Below are 21,074 nucleotides of genomic sequence, written 5' to 3'. Positions count from 1 at the left end.
AAGTGCGCCTCATATAGACCAATCTCTCTCCTTAACACAGATTGTAAACTGGTCACCAAGATGCTATCTAAGAGACTGGAGTCATGTCTTCCCCTGTTGGTCAACCCAGATCAGATTGGCTTCATAATTAATAGATTGTCCTCCAATAATCTCAGAAGGTTCTTTGATATAATTCACCTTGCTAACAAAAACAAAATACCTAGTGTCGCAGTCTCCCTCGATGCTGAAAAGGCCTTTGATAGGGTTGAATGGCCATACCTCTTTCGCGTCTTGGAAAAGTTTGGTTTAGGCACCGTGTTTGTAAATTTGATAAAATCACTCTACAAATCTCCTAAAGCTAGGATTGCTACCAACGGGATTACTTCCTCCTCTTTCCCTCTCTATAGGGGGAACAGACAAGGTTGCCCAATTAGCCCCCACCTCTTTGCCCTCGCCATCGAACCGTTGGCTGAGGCTATTAGAACGTGCCCTGACATACATGGCTTTGAGGTGGGCCCCCATACCCATAAATTATCACTCTTTGCGGACGACCTTATCTTATTTCTAACAAACCCAGAACACTCCCTCTCTCACTTGCAGATCCTACTACAGTGTTATAGTTCTTTCTCTGGATATAAGGTCAATTTAGATAAAAGCGAAATCTTACCGTTGTCTGTCTTTGACCATCATACCATCAAGCACAAGTTTCCTTTTAGATGGTCGCCTATGGGCTTCACATATTTGGGCATAATGGTGGATGGTAACCTGAACAACCTCTATAAACTCAATCTGGCCAGTTTGTTACAAAAGGTGGAGGGTGACCTTTGTAAATGGATGGACTTACCTCTCACTCTACTGGGTAGAATCAATGTAATTAAAATGAATGTCCTGCCCAGATTTCTATATCTGTTTCAATCTCTCCCTATCCCTGTCCCCGCAGCATTCTTTTCCTCTCTCGACAAGATGACCAGACGGTTTATCTGGCACGGCAAAACCCCTAGGGTTGGCCTGGATAAACTGACCCTGGATTACAGTCAAGGAGGCTTAAACCTCCCCAATTTTAGAATGTACTACTGGGCAGCACAGTCTAGGTTTCTGGCTCAGAGGTTTGATAAGGGTCCCTCTCCCTCATGGTTGAACATTGAAAAGCTTGAGGTAAACGATGACACTGGGGCAGAATTGTTTTACAAATGGGACAGAAATCTATTAAAACCATCACAGACAACCCTTTAATCATACATTCTGTCCTGACATGGTGCAAACTGCAAGAGCTGTTCGGACGAGGGGGATTCCTTTCCCCTAAAACCCCTTTATGGAACAATAGATTGATTCCTATGTTTTTCCAGAATAGTAACTTTAGACCATGGTCTGATAAGGGGATCACTCTTCTGGAACATTGTTACGAGGAGGGAGTTCTTATGTCTTTTGATCAGCTGAAACAGAAATACCACTTGCCTAACAGGGACTTCTTTAGCTACCTACAACTACGAAACTTTATTAGGGTGTCTCTCAAGGGACAATGGAACCTACCTAAGATGTCACCTATTGAACAACTCTGCCACGCAGACCAACCACTGTTCAAGACCATTTCCCGTGTTTACGATGCTCTTATGTCAGGACTAACACTGCCTGGACTAGATAAACCCCGACTTAGATGGGAAAAAGACCTGGGTATTGATCTTGATGAGGGTCTATGGAGTGACCTATGCAGGAATGGTGTTACATCCACACTGAACTCCAGATACAGACTGATCCAGTTTAATTTCCTCCATCAGCTCTATATCACGCCATCTAGACTGCACAAGTTCAACCCTGATATCTCCTCCCTATGTTTTAGATGTGGCTCAGATGAAGGAACATTCCTCCATTCCACTTGGCAGTGTTCAAAGCTACACGGTTTCTGGCAGGGGGTATGCGATACCATATCCTCAATTCATGGGGTTGCATTCCCTTTAGACCCGTCTACTGGGCAACTTTACTAACACCAATCTTAGGCAAAGCCATACTATAAAGCTAACAGAAATATTGCTAGCGATTGCCAAGAAATGTATTGCCTTGAAATGGAAATTGGATTCCCCCCTGCCAGTTGCAATGTGGCTATCAGAAGTTAATAGTTGTATCCCACTGGAGAAAATCACTTACCGCTTGAGGAATAAGTTAAACACATTTTACAGAATTTGGCAACGTTTTATTGACTATATGGAGAATCTCCCCCCACATCACATTGAATGAATCTCTATATTATCCTTATATAATGTTTCACACGTAATGTATAATATGTAGCCTACGGCAGGTGACCATATGATCCAATGTCTCATTATAATCTTTTTTTATTGTATGTTTGTTTGTATATATAATTATAATTTGTTTGATTTTTACTTTCTTTGTTACGCTCATCTGTTACTGTCACTTTGTCCTATTGTTGTCTAATATCTTTTCACGTTTGTCTTGAATGTTGTTAATTGGAAAATGCAAAAATAAAATATAAAAAAAATAAAAATAACAAGATGTATCCACAAATCCAAAGAGAGGAATTAAGCGTGAGCTTGACAGCCCGACGTTCCGCTCTGTGGACAACAAATCCCATTGTTTGGACGGAGACACAAGCATTTCGTCATTATATCCAGTATCTCTGGTATGGTTCAAAACATTATCTCCCAATTTTTGCCTACAGAACACTACCCTGAATTGCATTGATGCACCTTTAAATACACAAAACATTTCACATTAAGGAAATGCCATTGTTTCAAATAACAGCAGCACAGCAATAGCATACCTACATTTTCACTCCAAATGTATTTTTCATGCTTTCTGCTCAGGTCTTTGTATTGACACTTTTAGAGTCTGCCAAAACTCAGTTCACCGGTTGTCATCTTCTGGCCATTCCAGGTAGGTCCTAGAGTTCATGACCTTTCACAGCTTACGGAACCTTTTGGGGACGGTTTCCTTGGCAATGGGCTCCAGCAGTTTCAACGCTGCCCTGTCGTTGTTTCATCAAACAGTCGGAAGTAGTCCAGTTCGTACTCACACCAATAGCTCCTTACAAAGTTCTGGGAGAGGACAAAGAGTGTCCTTTGTCTCTTCTCTATGGCGTCCATGATGTTGTCCAAGATCCACCCACCGGGCAGGAAGTCCCTCTTGTGGAGGTAGAGCCGTAATGGCGGTTGCACTTGCTCAAGCTCTGGGACCAGATGCTCCTCCTCCCACCCAGATCCCTCTCGCTATAGGTTACAAAGGCATTCGTAGCTGACGGTCGCTTCTCTTGAGAACGGGCCTCCTTTTAGCTCTCAGCCAAACCCAGGTCATTTTTAGGTACAACAGGGCATCGCAATTGTAACACAGACATCCAGACACAGGAAAGACCATGAGAATGCTAGTGCAAAGAAGGGACAGGAGTAATGTTGCATGGCACACAAACACTGAGCGTCTACGATGGGCATCCCTCTCACCGCGTCAGGTGACTCGCATACATAGGCCCCAGATCCATCTACTAAGGTGAGTAGATTACCCATGTCATCTTGCATGAAAGCCACAAAGTCACACGAACATACGAATGTGTTGGTACCAGCCTCCAGAACCCTTCGTTTGTTGTATCCCTCCAAGTCATCACAGCTAAAGGAGCAAATGGCATTGTTGCGAATGGAGAGAACCTCCAGACAAGGATTCAACTTTACATCCATCAAACTCAAGATCTTGTTGCCAGAGAAGTACAACTCAGTAAGGAGAGGAATGTTCAATGTTTAACAGCGTCAGGTCATTGTCGCTTAAATCAAGAACGTGCAAACTCTTCGGAAGGCAAAGGGTTGCCTTTATTAAGTGGGAGGACGAGAGGTTCAGTAAGCTGAGACTTGGAGGCCAGACGCAGCTGTCAGGTATGCTATGGAAAACATTCCAACTCAAGTCGATGGTGGTCAACTTGTCCAGTTTCGTGAAAAGGTGATTGTTGAAGGATTGCAGATTGTGTCTGCTGACGTTCAGGGTCCTAAGCCTCCAAAGTACACCCTTGCCATAGCACAGCATCTCTTGCATTGTCTGATAATTGAATAGGTTTACACTAATGTCCATACTCCAGCCTGGAAACATCCTCAGAGGTTACACAAGGAGTGGTGTGAACTATACTATTGATCACCGATACTTTACGCAGCACTTGTAGAATAGGTACCAGACAAAAGATGGCAGGGAAATTATAGAATTGAGGAATATCTACATTTTTAGGAAAAGCAGTCTCTAGGTATTTTTGGTATTTTATTAGGATCCCCATTAGCTGTTGCAAAAGAAGCAGCTACTCTTCCTGGGGTCCACACAAAACATAATACAGAATGACATAATACAGAACATCAATAGACAAGAACAGCTCAAGGACAGAACTACATACATTTAAAAAAAGGCACACATAGCTTACATATCAATACACACAAACTATCTCGGTCAAATAGGGGAGAGACGTTGTGCCGTGAGATGTTGCTTTATCTGTTTTTTGAAACCAGGTTTGCTGTTTATTTGAGCAATATGAGATAGAAGGAAGTTCCATGCAATAAGGGCTCTATATAATAATGTACGCTTTCTTGAATTTGTTCTGGATTTGGGGCCTGTGAAAAGACCCCTGGTGGCATAAGTGTGTGTGTCAGAGCTGTGTGTAAGTTGACTATGCAAACAATTTGGGATTTTCAACACATTGTTTCCTATAAAAAGAAGAAGTGATGTAGTCAGTCTCTCCTCAACTCTTAGCCAAGAGAGATACATAGGTGAGGCTTGTCTCCACTGCCCCAATGGCCAGTCAGAATAAATGTGGAAACCTCCACCTCAATACAGGACAGCATTGACTTTGTAATTCAATAAAAGCTATGTCGAAAACACTGACATCTCTACGAACAATGTTTCTCACACCTTTGTATTTTACTGCACAAAATGGCCCCATTGTCAATGCTTTGTGAATCTGTATCTGGGAAAATTTATGTTGTGTTGGGATATGAAATATACAACATAATGTTGTAAACCATGGATTAACTAGATTCGGCCGCAGGCCTATTTTATCTTTAGTGGACGGTAGGGGGCCGGAACATAATTACAAATAATTTGTAGACTGAAAATTGACCGCAAGAAGCCCAAACATAAGTTTGACTAAAACATATTCATTTTAAACATTGGTTACATTTATACATGATCACGTGTCTCTATTATGCGTGGGAATACTTGGGAACAGATATCTTAAATGAAAATCACTTGGAGCTGACTGGTGTTTTTCCAGTCTTCCATGTGCTCAAAAAACGTGGGGGGACAAATAAAACCACCCACAGGCCAAATTTGGGGAACCCTGTTGTTAAACCAAAGAACATTTTTCTCTAAAATTGATTGTTTAGACAAAGTGTTACACTGCCAACAGGTCCAATTTTCTCTAAACGTCCATTTTCATAGACTTCTAGAGCACTGACATGGAACAGAAGCTCCTCATGATTGCTCAATAAATCTTTCTTCCCATCCCTGTGTGTGTCCGCTGTGATGGATGAGGCTGGAGAAATGTAACCACTCAAATTCATAGACATGAAAATAAGCATTTAAAATGGTTATTCATAAAAGTGTGACCATTTATTCAAATTATAATAACTAGATTTTAAGATATAACATACAGCTAGCTATACACTCAGTGGCTAGTTTATTAGGTACACCCATCTAGTACTGGGTCAGACCCCCCTTTGCCTCCAGAACAGCCTGAATTCTTCTGGGCATGTACATGTTGCTCAAATGTTATCAAAGGACCTAACGTGTGCCAGGAAAAAAACATTCCCCACACCATTACACCACCAGCCTGTACCGTTGACACCAGGGAGAATGTGGCCATGGTCTCATGCTGTTTACTCCAAGTCCTGACTCTGCCATCAGCATGATGCAATAGGAAGCGGGATTCATCAGACCAGGCAATGTTTTTCCACTCCTCAATTGTCCAGTGTTGGTGATGGCGTGCCCACTGGAGCCGCTTCTTCTTGTTTTTAGCTGATAGGAGTGGAACCCGGTGTGGTCTTCTGCTGCAATAGCCCATCCATGACAAGGACTGACGCGTTCTGCGCGCCAAGATGCCGTTCTACACTCCACTGTTGTACTGCGCCGTTATTTACCCGTTTGTGATCCGCCTGTTAGCTTGCACGATTCTTTCCATTCTCCTTCGACAGCTCATCAATGAGCTGTTTTCGTCCACAGGACTGCCACTGACTATGTTTTTTGTTTTCGCACCATTCTCGGGTTAACCCTTGCACTGTCATACGTGAAAAGTCCAGGAGGATCGGACGTTGCTGCGATATTGGACCCGGCGTGCCTGGCACTAAGTCGCTTAGGTCACTCCTTTCCCCAATCGAACAGTAACTGAATGCCTCGACTTTCAGCCTGCTTTATGTAGCAAGCCACTGCCACATGACTCACCGTCTGTAGGAGCGAACCATTTTCCTGAACGGGGTGGTGTACCTAATAAACTGACCACAGTGCATATACAACTATGACAATTGTTTTTTAATTATTAGAACTTGAGAAATGTATAGCAAAATAAACCACTAGGTTCCTTGATTCAAACAAACATAAGAGTGGTCCGTCTTCTAAAAAGTGTTCTGAGTCTCCCTTTTACAGGTCAGTGAGAATTTGACTGTCCCAAATTCCCTTGGAGCCTCTGTTCCTGCAAGCAATATACTGTCCATTTGAATGGCGTGGCGTAGCGTTTGGCCATAGCAAGAAGTTTGGGTAGCCAGGCAAACGATGCCAAATAGTGAGCATAATGTAGTATTTCCCTTTTCTCTGTCCAACAATATATATGGAACAGTACATTGAGTCAAAAGAGGAAGTGAAGCCAGAGTGAAACATGGGGATTGGTTTTATCAAGTGTTATTTCTGATTTATACTGAACAAAAATATAAACGCAACATGTAAAGTGTTGGTCCCATGTTTCATGAGCTGAAATAAAAGATCCCAGAAATGTTCCACTGCACAAAAAGCTTTTTTCTAAAATGTTTTGCATAAATGTGCCAAGATAACCCATTCACCTGACAGGTGTGGCATATCAAGAAGCTGATTAAAAAGCATGATCATTACACAGGTGCACCTTGTGGTGGGGACAATAACAGACCTCCACATGGTCTAAGACCAGCCACCCAGACAGCTGATGAAACTAAGGAGTATTTCTGTCTGTAATAAAGCCCTTTTGTCTGGGCCTGCCTCCCAGGTGGGTGGGTTTATGCCCCCCCAGCCCCACCCATGGCTGCCCCCATGCCGTCATGTGAAATCCATAGATTAGGGCCTAATGAATGTATTTAAATTGACTGATTTCATTATATGAACTTGAAATTGTTACATGTTACGTTTATTTTTGTTCAGTATAGTTAAATCCGTGGTCGAAGATCAACAACGAATATCCTAATCTTAGAATCTTAAAAATGTGACTTTTATAAACATACTTTTAATTGATTGATATCAATTGTGCAGTTATTTGAATCAATTGATTACTTGGCATGGTGTATATTTCACTTAGTTTCACTGTATATTATTAGGTCATCACCTGTTGTACAGTAGTGGCCAAAAGTTTTGAGAATGACACAAATATACATTTTCACAGTCTGCTGCCTCAGTTTGTATGATGGCAATTTGCATATACTCCAGAACGTTATGAAGAGTGATCAGATGAACTGCAATTAACCGCAAAGTCCCTCTTTGCCATGCAAATGAACTGAATCCCCCCAAAACATCTCCACTGCATTTCAGCCCTACCACAAAATGACCAGCTGACATCATGTCAGTGATTCTCTCGTTAACACAGGTGTGAGTGTTGACGAGGACAAGGCTGGAGATCACTCTGTCATGCTGATTGAGTTCGAATAACAGACTGGAAGCTTCAAAAGGAGGGTGGTGCTTGGAATCATTGTTCTTCCTCTGTCAATCATGGTTACCTGCAAGGAAAGACGGGTCGTCATTGCTTTGCACAAAAAGGGCTTCACAGGCAAGGATATTGCTGCCAGTAAGATTGCACCTAAATCAACCATTTATTGGATCATAGAGAACTTCAAAGAAAGCGGTTCAATTGTTGTGAAGAAGGCTTCAGGGCGCCCAAGAAAGTCCAGCAAGCGCCAGGACCATCTCCTAAAGTTGATTCAGCTTCGGGATCGGGGCACCACCAGAACATTGCTTGCTCAGGAATGGCAGCAGGCAGGTGTGAGTGCATCTGCACGCACAGTGAGGCAAAGACTTTTGGAGGATGGCCTGGTGTCAAGAAGGGCAGCAAAGAAGCCACTTCTCTCCAGGAAAAACACCAGGGACAGACTGATATTCTGCAAAAGGTACAGGGATTGGACTGCTGAGGACTGGGGTAAAGTCATTTTCTCTGATGAATCCCCTTTCCGATTGTTTGGGGCATCTGGAAAAAAGCTTGTCCGGAGAAGACAAGGTGAGCGCTACCATCAGTCCTGTTGCATGCCAACAGTAAAGCATCCTGAGACCATTCATGTGTGGGGTTGCTTCTCAGCCAAGGGAGTGGGCTCACTCACAATTTTGCCTAAGAACACAGCCATGAATAAAGAATGGTACTAACACATCCTTCGAGATCAACTTCTCCCAACCATCCAGGAACAGTTTGTTGACAAACAATGCCTTTTCCAGCATGATGGAGCACCTTGCCATAAGGCAAAAGTGATAACTAAGTGGCTCGGGGAACAAAACATCGATATTTTGGGTCCATGGCCAGGAATCTCCCCAGACCTTAATCCCATTGAGAACTTGTGGTCAATCCTCAAGAGGCAGGTGGACAAACAAAAACCCACAAATTATGACGAACTCCAAGCATTGATTATGCAAGACTGGGCTGCCATCAGTCAGGATGTGGCCCAGAAGTTAATTGACAGCATGCCAGGGCGGATTGCAGAGGTCTTAAAAAAGAAGGGTCAACACTGCAAATATTGACTCTTTGCATCAACTTCATGTAATTGTCAATAAAAGCCTTTGACACTTATGAAATGCTTGTAATTCTACTTCAGTATTCCATAGTAACATCTGACAAAAATATTTAAAGACACTGAAGCAGCAAACTTTGTGGAAATTAATATTTGTGTCATTCTCAAAACTTTTGGCCACAACTGTACATTTGAATTCTGTGACATTTTCTGGTTATAATTGTTTATGTAAAGCGATTTAAACTGCTGTATGAAAGTGATTTTGATGGATGGCAAAGATAACAAGCTTTACGGTCCTTCGGTTACTGCCATATTCTAAATAGTTGTAGCGTGGGGGACAAAGCAAACAAGACATCAAGTACAAAACCTTTTTTATTCTTATTTTTTATTTTCTATGATCAAAACTGCAAAACATCTAGAAAAATATACAACAAATGCTTAACCTTTCACAACATTGAACGTTTGAAAAAAAAAGGAACATAAAAGTAAAGGAAAATTCACATTTTTTCCCCATTATCGATAAAAGCACATTCATTTCTTGTTCCTTTATTTTATAGCATCGTTTTTGTTTGTTGTCGTCGGATATGCCAGGTTCTTATTAAACGTCGCCGCAGTAGCCCGAGTCGTTGGACAGCTGCGAGTTTGAGCTGCGGTTGGATGAGGAGTTCCAAATGTCCAGGTTCATGTGGGGGCCGAAGGGGTTGAAGCTGGAGTACTGCTTGGGGCGGCACATGCCCCCGGGCTCCCGGTTGAAGGGGGCGTGAGGTGGGGTGATGGGGCTGACGGGGGACACCGGGGACATGGGGACTGAGCGCTCGGGCTGGAAGTGGCTTTGGTATGGCTCCCTCTGGGGGGTCCAGATGGAACCGAACAGACTGGACATGGGGGACAGGCTCCTGGTGCCGGGGAAATATGGCTAAGGGGGAAACAGAGCGAGAGAGAGAAACAAAATATGGTTTAGAAAAGATATGGCACCATTTATTTTACAAAAAATGATCGTATTAAATGTTGCTGGACACAAAAATCTAAAAGTAAAGTTTATGAGAAGCTGTGTTGAATTCCTATACACACAATATTCCCTCTTGAACTGTTGCCATTTTTAACCACTTCATGTTTCTGAAGTTACAAACTCTGTGTTCCCAGTGGGCCCAAAGAGAAAATCAAGTGCTCTATAGGTCTACCGCTGACCAATCGAATGGCACAGATGACCGTGTCTGCAGTAACGTAGCAGGCATAAAAGAAAGCTACAGTAAAGTTGATACTGTGAGATTTCAAAATTAGATTTAAAAAATGACTAGAGAGACTGTCAATGAATACAGCAGAGATGGTTTTTATGAGTGAGTTTTATAAGCCATAAAATGCACATTCTTCCTATTTCCACTCAGCGCTACAACAAGCACTGAAACAGTAATGAATGAGTAGGAAAGTGCATATATAGGCTTGCGTTGTTATTATTTGCAGCTTGGGTCTTTTTTAATATCGAGGAATATTTCACTTTCTCTGTTCATAGGAGTAACAAATTTGTGCATGAAGCAGAAATAATGCGGTGCGACTCGGGTTTCGCCATCAGCTGGAAGACGGTGTCCCTTTTTGGTCAGTGTCAGTGGAGGAAAGGGAGAGCGGAGGGATGTTGAGAGGCGGACTCTCAGTCTGCTGCTCTCTCCCTCTGCTGAGACAGACCATCAGATGCAGGCACCATAAGCCCAGTAAATATTTTTATAAAAAGCAAATTATTTGAACAGCTGTGCTTCACAAGTAATACAACAATGGATCTATTACTGATGTGATCATATAGCCTACCTCAAATTTTGAATTAGATTTTTTTTTAAATGGCCCAAACAACACAATGGCAGGGCAATTCAAGCAAAGCCAATATTCGGTCATAACGTATTGGGCCTATAGCTTACAGCACAAAACTCTTTGCTACAGTACTGTTTTCAATTGGTTAATGTTGCATAGGCTTACGTTTTGTAAATCATGTTAAAAAAAAATCTGAGTGGTAGATCTCAGCTTGCATTTTGACTCAAATTGATCTTGACTCAGAAAAGGTTGGTGACAACTGTTCTAGAGTTTTCCCTGTTAACACTATCAACATTTCCCTTTACTGTGGCAATTGTGATCGAATCAACACAATATTAGCCACTTTCAGTGCTACAAACCGAAACTATGCAAGAGATTTTGTTGTAGGCAGAACACATTGGAATAGGATTCTATTGCATTGATACGCACTACTCCGCCCGTACTCTACACAGACCGGTGCGGCATAAACAAATCAGAGCTGCAGTAGGCCTATATGCAAATAGACCATTGCCATATATGGATCTGTGCAATTTTCTTTGAACTGGACTGTGTTTACAGCATGAGCGGCCGTGAGTAGATGCGCTTGTTTTGAGATCAAAGTCGAGAACTGCATGTAGCCACATGTAAACATTTTGTTCATATCCTTTGCTAGTTAGTGAGTTATTAGCCCAGTTATAGATCATTTGTGGTCAGCAATAGGGGCGTGATTGTTTCCTACAAGAGCACAAAACGTATACATCTCTAGACATTTTTGAAAAGCGAGTCAGGTAAAGAGCTTTTTTTTGTCTTAATGACCCAGTGTTGTATTTTGAGACAGGCTTGAATAAACTAAGTAGCCAATAGGCAGAGGGTAGCATAATCTGGGAATAATAATGCATTTTATTTTGTAAAGTGGTTTCTTGCATCAAACAACAACATTTTCAGTCACCTCCTTGTCTGAAGGTTAATGATAAGCCCTGCATGTTTTTTTTTCTTCAAAAGTCTCATAGAATGTAGACCTACATTGAACACCACACATTGGCTACTACTGTAGGCTGAATGATAGAACTGCTATTTCCATGTTAAAATATTATGGGATGTATTTTCTCCATTGTTTTTTATGGTAGGCCACTCTGGTAGGCCTACATTATGATCAAATAGCCACAGTAGCCTACATGGCCACTTTTAAAACTGTAATTTAACGCTGGTAGAGCCTCAGTGTTCAGAGTAAATGTTGGAAGTTGCACAGAATTTTCACAACATTCAAGTTTGTGCTCAGCAGACCAGAAATGTGCTCAGTACCCAATACATATTTGAGGGAACATTGCACACAAGACATGCGATAATGGAGGTGGTCAGGATCTTGCTAAAAAAAATCTTCATTTTACAGCCCTGTCACCGCTAGTATTTTGGTATTTACTTTCTGGTTCTTGTTAGAAAACAATTCAATACAATGATGAGTACCATTTGTGACTTTTTACTAAGAGTTAGGAAAAGAAAGATATCATCTATGTCATCAAGCGGTCAGTGACATTGTTTTGTCTAAATAACAGGTAAACAATGGTCTCTAAAATAAAGCCTAACCGAAAGACTATGATCTACATTGTATTGACCCATGCTGATGCCAGAACCATGGTGGGTAGTTTGTGAAAAGTGGAAGTTCTCCAGTCAAGAGAAGCAGACAAAGCCTCAATCTCTAGATTCCTATTCAAACCGCAGAGATTGCAGTTCCTATTTTATAAGCTCTATTTGCTTTGTTATAAATCACACAGTTAGATTGTGATGTTAAATTTGATAACCACAGACAGCACACCAAAAGGGAAAAACAGAGGTTACAGAGGCCAAGGGCGTTTCAGAAAACAGACGGTCAACAAAACGGTAGCTCCACAGATTCAGATGAGTTACAATAACACACATATTGATTATCCACATAATTTCAAACAGTCCTTTATACTTTATATTAAATTATATATAATAAATACATAACATTAAATACTAAGCTTAACTTAGACAGATTTACTAAGCATTTGCACATGCCTTTTTCGACAAGGAATTAAACATTGGGGACATATCAAGTGGGCAAAATAAAGGTTTGAAGAAAAAAAACATGACTCTTAAGTGTAAATGAAGGCAGTTTCTTGTTTTGATCTTTTTCTTCGGTCCAGACACTTAGTAAACCTGCACGAAGTCAAGTGGTTAGGACTAGGTCATTGACTGAGGCAGACGGGGACAGTAATGATAGATATTAGGGGGATTAGGTTGAATGGAGCCAGCAGCGGGTCCCAGAGGTTTACCTTGCTGCCCACACAGCCGGCTGTATCCCAGGTCGAGGGAGCCTCCTGGGAACACTCCTCGCTCCAGCTGGGCCGGTGGCTGTAGGCTACCGTCTGGCTCTCTGGCTGGCATGGGAAACTGTTGTGGAAGTTGGTGTTGCCTGCGGACCGATGGTACAGATACAATGGTAAGTGTTTCCCCCGTGATATTTCACCAGGTTGTACCATTGAGATCAAAAGCCCTTTTCCAGGGAGACCTGTATAAGACATTTTACACACAATAACACAGTAGGTTTGACGCCTACCTGCTGACATGTAGTTGCCCTGGCCACAGTATGCATACGGGCTGTTACATTGGCTGTTGGCACTGTTCCAAGGGAAGCTGTTCAAGAACACAAATATACATTAAGGAAAACACAAAATCGTAAATTAGCTAACACACAATATTTCACAATAAAAAAAGTATATCATTTGACAGGTAACCACATTTGCATGTATTAAGGATCCCTGGGGTCCAGCAACATTAAGGCAGTTACATATTATTACAAATATTACATTTCACAACACATTAAGTCTGTGCACTCAGGCCACTACTCCAGTACCACATATCTACAATACAAAAGCCATACGCGTGTGTAGCGTGTGTGTGTTATGTGTACGGGTGTGCCTGTGTCTCTTCACAGTCTCTGCTGTTCCATAAGGTGTATTTTTATTTAAAATATATATACAGTGGGGAGAACAAGTATTTGATACACTGCCGATTTTGCAGGTTTTCCTACTTACAAAGCATGTAGAGGTCTGTAATTTTTATCATAGGTACACTTCAACTATGAGAGACGGAATCTAAAACAAAAATCCAGAAAATCACATTGTATGATTTTTAAGTAATTAATTTGCATTTTATTGCATGACATAAGTATTTGATACATCAGAAAAGCAGAACTTAATATTTGGTACAGAAACCTTTGTTTGCAATTACAGAGATCATACGTTTCCTGTAGTTCTTGACTAGGTTTGCACACACTGCAGCAGGGATTTTGGCCCACTCCTCCCTACAGATCTTCTCCAGATCCTTCAGGTTTCGGGGCTGTCGCTGGGCAATACGGACTTTCGGCTCCCTCCAAAGATTTTCTATTGGGTTCAGGTCTGGAGACTGGCTAGGCCACTCCAGGACCTTGAGATGCTTCTTACGGAGCCACTCCTTAGTTGCCATGGCTGTGTGCTTCGTGTCGTTGTCATGCTGGAAGACCCAGCCACGACCCATCTTCAATGCTCTTACTGAGGGAAGGAGGTTGTTGGCCAAGATCTCGCGATACATGGCCCCATCCATCCTCCCCTCAATACGGTGCAGTCGTCCTGTCCCCTTTGCAGAAAAGCATCCCCAAAGAATGATGTTTCCACCTCCATGCTTCACGGTTGGGATGGTATTCTTGGGGTTGTACTCATCCTTCTTCTTCCTCCAAACACGGCGAGTGGAGTTAGACCAAAAAGCTATATTTTTGTCTCATCAGACCACATGACCTTCTCCCATTCCTCCTCTGGATCATCCAGATGGTCATTGGCAAACTTCAGACGGGCCTGGACATGCACTGGCTTAAGCAGGGGGACCTTGCGTGCGCTGCAGGATTTTAATCCATACAGTCCCGGCGTAGTGTGTTACTAATGGTTTTCTTTGAGACTGTGGTCCCAGCTCTCTTCAGGTCATTGACCAGGTCCTGCCGTGTAGTTCTGGGCTGATCCCTCACCTTCCTCATGATCATTGATGCCCCACGAGGTGAAATCTTGCATGGAGCCCCAGACCGAGGGTGATTGACCGTCATCTTGAACTTCTTCCATTTTCTAATAATTGCGCCAACAGTTGTTTCCTTCTCACCAAGCTGCTTGCCTATTGTCCTGTAGCCCATCCCAGCCTTGTGCAGGTCTACAATTTTATCCCTGATGTCCTTACACAGCTCTCTGGTCTTGGCCATTGTGGAGAGGTTGGAATCTGTTTGATTGAGTGTGTGGACAGGTGTCTTTTATACAGGTAACGAGTTCAAACAGGTGCAGTTAATACAGGTAATGAGTGGAGAACAGGAGGGCTTCTTAAAGAAAAACTAACAGGTCTGTGAGAGCCGGAATTCTTACTGGTTGGTAGGTGATCAAATACTTATGTCATGCAATAAAATGCAAATTAATTATTTAAAAATCATACAATGTGATTTTCTGGATTTTTGTTTTAGATTCCGTCTCTCACAGTTGAAGTGTACCTATGATAAAAATGACAGACCTCTACATGCTTTGTAAGTAGGAAAACCTGCAAAATCGGCAGTGTATCAAATACTTGTTCTCCCCACTGTATATCTGATTCTACTGCTTGCATCAGTTACCTGACGTGGAATAGAGTTCCATGTAGTCATGGCTCTATATAGCACTGTGCACCTCCCATAGTCTGTTCTGGACTTGGGGATAATGAAGAGACATCTGGTGGCAGGTCTTGTGGGGTATGCATGGGTATCTGAGCTGTGTGTTAGTAGTTTAAACAGACAGCTTGGTGCATTCAGCATGTCAATACTTCTTATAAACTCAAGTAGTGATGAAGTCAATATCTCCTCTACTTTGAGCCATGAGAGATGGACCTGCATATCATTAATGTTAGCTCTCCGTGTACATTTAAGGGCCAGCCGTGCTGCCCTGTTCTGAGCCAAAGTCCCTCTTTGTGGCACCTGACCACACGAATGAGCCCGTAGGACTTGCCTTGTTGATAGTGGTTTTAAGAAGGCAGAGCAGCGCTTTATTATGGACAGACTTCTTCCCCATCGTAGGTACTGTTGCATCAACAACATAGTTAGTCACCTCAACTTGCTCAATTTCCACATTATTCATTAGAATATGTAGTTGAGGTTTAGGGCTTAGTGAATAATCTGTCCCAAATACAATGCTTTTAATTTTAGAAACATTTAGGACCAACTTATTTCTTGCAACCCGCTCTGAAACCGACTGCAGCTTTTTGTTAAGTGTTGCAGTGATTTCACTCGCTGTAGTAGCTGACGTGTAAAGTGTTGAGTCATCCGCATACATAGATACAGAGAATTCCTGATTCTATCTGGATTATGTTGGAGGAGCTTCCATTAAAGAACAACCTCTGTGTTCTGTTAGACAGGTAACTCTTTATCAACAATACAGCAGGGGGTGTAAAGCCATAACACATACGTTCTTCCAGCAGCAGACTATGATCGATAATGTCAAAAGCCGCACAGAAGTTATTTTTACAGTTATTTTCTTAATGGGTGCATGCTTATTAGTAACTGGAAAAAGCAATTTCATAAATGTGTCAAGTTCAGCGTCTGGTTGCTCCTCAATACACACCACAGACCAGCAAATATTCTTTACATCATCAACATATGAATCACTACGAAACGTATTGTATGACCTCTTATACACTATATTAGGCCCAGCCTTTGAAACTTTGGTTTTCCTAAATATGGCTACTATATTGTGATCACTACATCCGATGGATTTGGATACTGCTTTAAGGCAGATTTCTGCAGCATTAGTAAAGATGTGATCAACACATGTTGATGAATTCATTTCTGTGCTGTTTGTAAATACCCTGGTAGGTTGACTGACAACCTAAACCCAGAGTGGGGGTGGTGCAGCGGTCTAAGGCACTGCATCTCAGTGCAAGAGGCGTCAATACAGTCCCTAGTTCGAATCCAGGCTGCATCCCATATGCCCGTGATTGGGAGTCCCATAGGGCAAAGCACAATTGGCCCAGCATCGTCCAGGTTTGGCTGGGGTAGGCCGTCATTGTAAATAAGAATTTGTTCTTAACTGACTTGCCTAGTTAAATAAAGGTTGCTGGCACTGGTTACAGTTTGATGCTTTTTCTTGAGTGGGCAGCTTGATGAAAGCCAGTCAATATTAAGGGCACCCAGAAGAATAGACCTCTGTTGATATCACATACATTATCAAGCATTTCACACATATTATCCAGTTACTGACTGCTAGCAGTTTGTGGTTTATAGCAGCTTCCCACTCGAATGGGCTTTAGGTGAGGCAGGTGAACCTGTAGCCATATTACTTCAACAGTATTTAACATGAGATCCTCTAAGCTTTACAGGAATGTGGCTCTGAATATAGACCGCGACACTGGCCCCATTGGCATTTCTGTCTTTTCTGTAGGTGTTATAACCATGTATTGCTACCACTGTATCATCAAAGGTATTATCTAAGTGAGTTTTAGAATAGGAATGTCATCTATTACTAGCAAGTTATTTCATGAACCTTGTTTCTTAGGATACGTATGTTCATGTGGGCCATTTTTAGCACTCTTCTGGCATTCTTGATTGTTTTTATTGCTTTACTGGGAAGCTTATGAGAAGTAGGTAGACATGAGAATGTTTTTTATGTTGGAGGTAATAGTGCAGGGTGAGAGTGCACACAGTTGACGTCCTACTAGGGCATACCACCTCAGTGCTATGAACTCTGGTTCATAGGCAAATGATTACTGTATACAATAGCTGTATGATCGACATGGCCTGACAATCAAAATGGCTTCCTAAGCTACAACATGATTGTACAAAAGACACAATTAGTACATTTCCTCTCGGCTTAGTGACCTACCCATTGAAGGGGGCTGCGGCTTGAGGTACGTAGGGCACGGCCTCTGAGGCGTTGTACCTGAACTCATTGGTGAGGGGCACAGAGGGAGCCGACCAAGTCTCCTCAGGAAAATACTGGCCCGCCACATCTGAGAGAGAAGAGGGAAACAATTAACATAGAGCATTTATAACAAGGTAAGCAGTAACACAGGCTTTATAGTAGGGTTGGAGAAAAAGCCGGCATACTTGGCTGTCCAGAAAGAGGGTTGGCCATCCCCGATTTACGACGCCAAACATTTACAGCAATCGCACTCATTCGCAAAACGCATTTATGCAATGACAAACAAAACAATACCCTTGCATGCTAATTTTATAGCACTTCCCATTTTGAGATCAACTTTCTATTTATAATAGACAATACATTTTACACACGGTTTCTGATGTACAGGTATGTCAACATTTATTGACTAAGCACTTCACTCACCCATGGTGCTGTCCATGCGGGCTGCTACAGAAGCGAAGCTGGGGGCAAAGCTGGGGGGCACTGGGGCGGGCTCTGTTGGGCTTTGGCAAGGCTCCTTCCTGTACAGGTTATTCATGCTGCACACCAGGGGACAGATATAGCACTTTGAGATTATGTGTGTAATGAAAAGCACTTAAGAAATGTACATAAATAATCAACATTATTATTGGAACTTTGACTTCTCCATTAGGGTTGATAGGATCAAAGTGTCTTTGTCAGTAAGGACTTCTAGAATGATAGTACACTTCTTGAAACACTATTAAGAGTTGTTCAGTTGGTTAGAGTATGGCTGTGCTTGCCACACTACAGTTGTGGGTTGAACTGTAAGTAGCTTTATATAAAACAGTCTGCTAAATGACCATAAGAGTATGTCTTCCATTCTATGTGGTTGCTGTGTGTGTTTACGTGTGTGTATTTATCTGTCTGTGTTGGTGCGATTAAATCAGTTAATGTGTGTGTGTGAGTGGTGTGTACCTCTGGGCCTTGTAGGTGGAGTTCATGGTCTGGTAGCAGTCCCTCTCGGCTGGGTAGACGCCGTACTGCATGTCCCCTGTGGACACAGACACACAGCTACAGATCACAACTCTGACCCTGCTTTCTAATGAAAACTGGTTAGTTCATTCCTCCTTTTTCTACTATATCAGCGTCAGAGAGGGAGAGAGAGAGCGTGGGAGTAGTAATGTTAATCGAAATTGTTAAAAGGTTTAAATAACAATTCTAAAAAATGCAACAGTGAAAATACTACAAACGTTTAGATAAAAAAAAAATATATATATATATATATATATATCAGATATTGACTGCATTTTTGCGCATAAAACATTGGACTGGCACGGACAAATAATGAATGGAGTTCAGGCATTTTGGTGGGAATTCAGGAATTACATTTATAGTAAAATGTCATTTTTCTTTTATTCCCAGGTATTTTTTTAATACTTTGTGATAAAATAAACAATATTATGTGCCTCATTTGCCTGGGTGTATTTGCATTCATGAATACATTTATATAAAGGGGTGGAACAAGGCTACAACCAACAAAAACTTGCTCTGTCTCTAGGTCTACCTGCACTATCTAGACAGCCTCATGAATTATTCACTGTTGTTGTCACGTTCTCTTGCATAATTCAACAAGTGTGTCAAGAGAAGGATAACCATGCATTTTTTAAATCAAAACACTAGCTCTAGATTACACCTATTTATACCTGCTTTCCATTGTTTGCGAGATCAGACATAACATCACTATAATCTGAGCTTTAATTTTCAGAAGTTGCTTTAACTTCACCGCCTCTAATTTGCAAACATTTTAACTAAATCATGACTCTTTTTTCTCTCGATTGCATATAAATCTAAACCGATCAAAATAAGATATCTTTCTTGTGATGTAACTGTCGAGATGGTGCGTTAAATCCCAGACGTTGTGTTAGCGTTCTTATAGATGCACAGGAAAACCAATGTATTCCATTGAGCCCATTTCAGCCATTACCAGAGTGGGTTTGGCAGGTCATTAGAAACATTTCTGCGGTCCTTATGTCAACGAGAAAACACGAACGGCACTAGCAAGTGTGAGAAAGAGTCACCAGAGTAAGAGATTTAAGTGACAAGTGGATTTTGCACCCCTCAAAACACAGGAAATAGATGGCTGAGAGAGAGAGAGCTGTAGACAGAGAGAGAGAGGTAGACTGAGAGAAAGAGGGAGAGAGAAAGAAATAGGCGGAAAAAAAGAGAGATGGAGAACAGGTGAGGTGAAAGACGGATGCAACATTTCCATGTCTGATGAGGTGTACACTGAGGTGGATTCAGAGATGGGGAATTTGAGAATCTCAGCCCTAACCAACACAGACAAAGTCACTCCGAGCCAATGGACAAGAAAACATCTGGCCTAACCTAACCCAGCACCACGGTGCTCTGTAGAGTCTCCAGTCCCACTTCCAACCCCCCCAGCCCTCGGAGCTCCAGAGCATAGGTCCGGACCTACTATTCTGGAGTGAAAGGAGGACATTTTGATGAGAAGCACATGTGCGGGATGGAATGGAGACACGTGGCTATCCTGATGAAAGACAGAGCAACAGATCAGATGGAGAGAGAGTTGAGAATAGTAAAGGAACAATATGTAGGGTCCAAAAAATAAAAATAAAAAAATCCCTAAAGTAAATCTGTGACTCTAGGGCAGGGTTCTCCAACCCTTCCTGCAGGCTTTCTCTCCAACCCCAGCGGGGCGGCAGGTAGCCTAGCGGTTGGGCCAGTAACCGAAAGGTCGTTGGTTCTAGATTAGGGTTAAAGTGAAAACCTACAGGACGGTAGCTCTCCTTGAACAGGGTTGAAGAGCCCTGCTCTAGGGGCACGTTTCCTGATAATGGCAGCGCAGTGGTTGTGACAGTGTATGCACTTCCCCTGTCCGAGGTGCTGCAGTAGCGAGTGGGGGGAATGTGTATACACTTAGTGTACAAAACATTGGGAACACCTTCCTAATATTGAGTTGCAACCCCCTTTTGCCCTAAGAACAACCTCAATTCGTCGGGGCATGGACTCTGCAAGGTGTTGAAAGCATTCCACAGAGATACGAGGTCATGTTCACTCCAATGCTTCCCACAGTTGGATGTCCTTTGGGTGATGGACCATTCTTGATGCACACACGTGAAAAACCCAGCAGCGTTGCAGTTCTTGACACAGAAAACTGGTGCGCTTGGCATCTACCACCATACCCCGTTCAAAGGCACTTCAATCTTTTGTCTTGCCTCTGAATGGCACACATACACACATAATCCATGTCTCAATTGTCCCAAGGCTTAAAAATCCATCTTTAACCTGTCTCCTCCCCTTCATCTACACTGATTGAAGTGGATTTAACAAGTGACATCAATAAGGGTTCATAGCTTTCACCTGGATTCACCTGGTCAGTCCATGTCATGGAAAGAGCATCATGTACTGTATACTCAGTGTATAGATAAAAGTGTGCTTGTGTGTGTGTGTGTTGTATATAGTGCAGTGTGTGTATGTGTGTGTGAGTGTGCATGCT

General features: G+C 42.2%; 1 protein-coding gene and 1 pseudogene across 7 annotated transcripts in view; both read right to left on the bottom strand.

Annotated features, from left to right (window-relative positions):
- Positions 1 to 2,151: 2,151 nt before the first annotated feature.
- Positions 2,152 to 4,163, bottom strand: LOC139566861 (toll-like receptor 2; annotated as a pseudogene).
- A 5,091-nt stretch (positions 4,164 to 9,254) lies between these two features.
- Positions 9,255 to 21,074, bottom strand: part of LOC139566939 (transmembrane protein 131-like) — a 124,186-nt gene continuing 112,366 nt past the window's right edge. For all 7 annotated transcript variants that reach the window (XM_071388318.1, XM_071388320.1, XM_071388324.1 and 4 more), the window contains 6 exons: positions 18,533 to 18,608; positions 18,020 to 18,135; positions 17,558 to 17,684; positions 13,258 to 13,334; positions 12,974 to 13,113; positions 9,255 to 9,816 (listed from right to left, as the gene is read on the bottom strand). In XM_071388318.1, coding sequence (XP_071244419.1) covers positions 9,499 to 9,816; positions 12,974 to 13,113; positions 13,258 to 13,334; positions 17,558 to 17,684; positions 18,020 to 18,135; positions 18,533 to 18,608 — 854 coding nt within the window. In that variant the 3' untranslated portion in view covers positions 9,255 to 9,498. The remainder of the gene's footprint in view (positions 9,817 to 12,973; positions 13,114 to 13,257; positions 13,335 to 17,557; positions 17,685 to 18,019; positions 18,136 to 18,532; positions 18,609 to 21,074) is intronic.

The sequence above is a fragment of the Salvelinus alpinus genome, chromosome 39 (assembly GCF_045679555.1).
Source record: "Salvelinus alpinus chromosome 39, SLU_Salpinus.1, whole genome shotgun sequence".
Taxonomy (NCBI): Eukaryota; Metazoa; Chordata; class Actinopteri; order Salmoniformes; family Salmonidae; genus Salvelinus; species Salvelinus alpinus.
The sequence above is the reverse complement of the archived record's forward strand: the minus strand, read 5'-3'. Positions and strand labels throughout refer to the sequence as shown.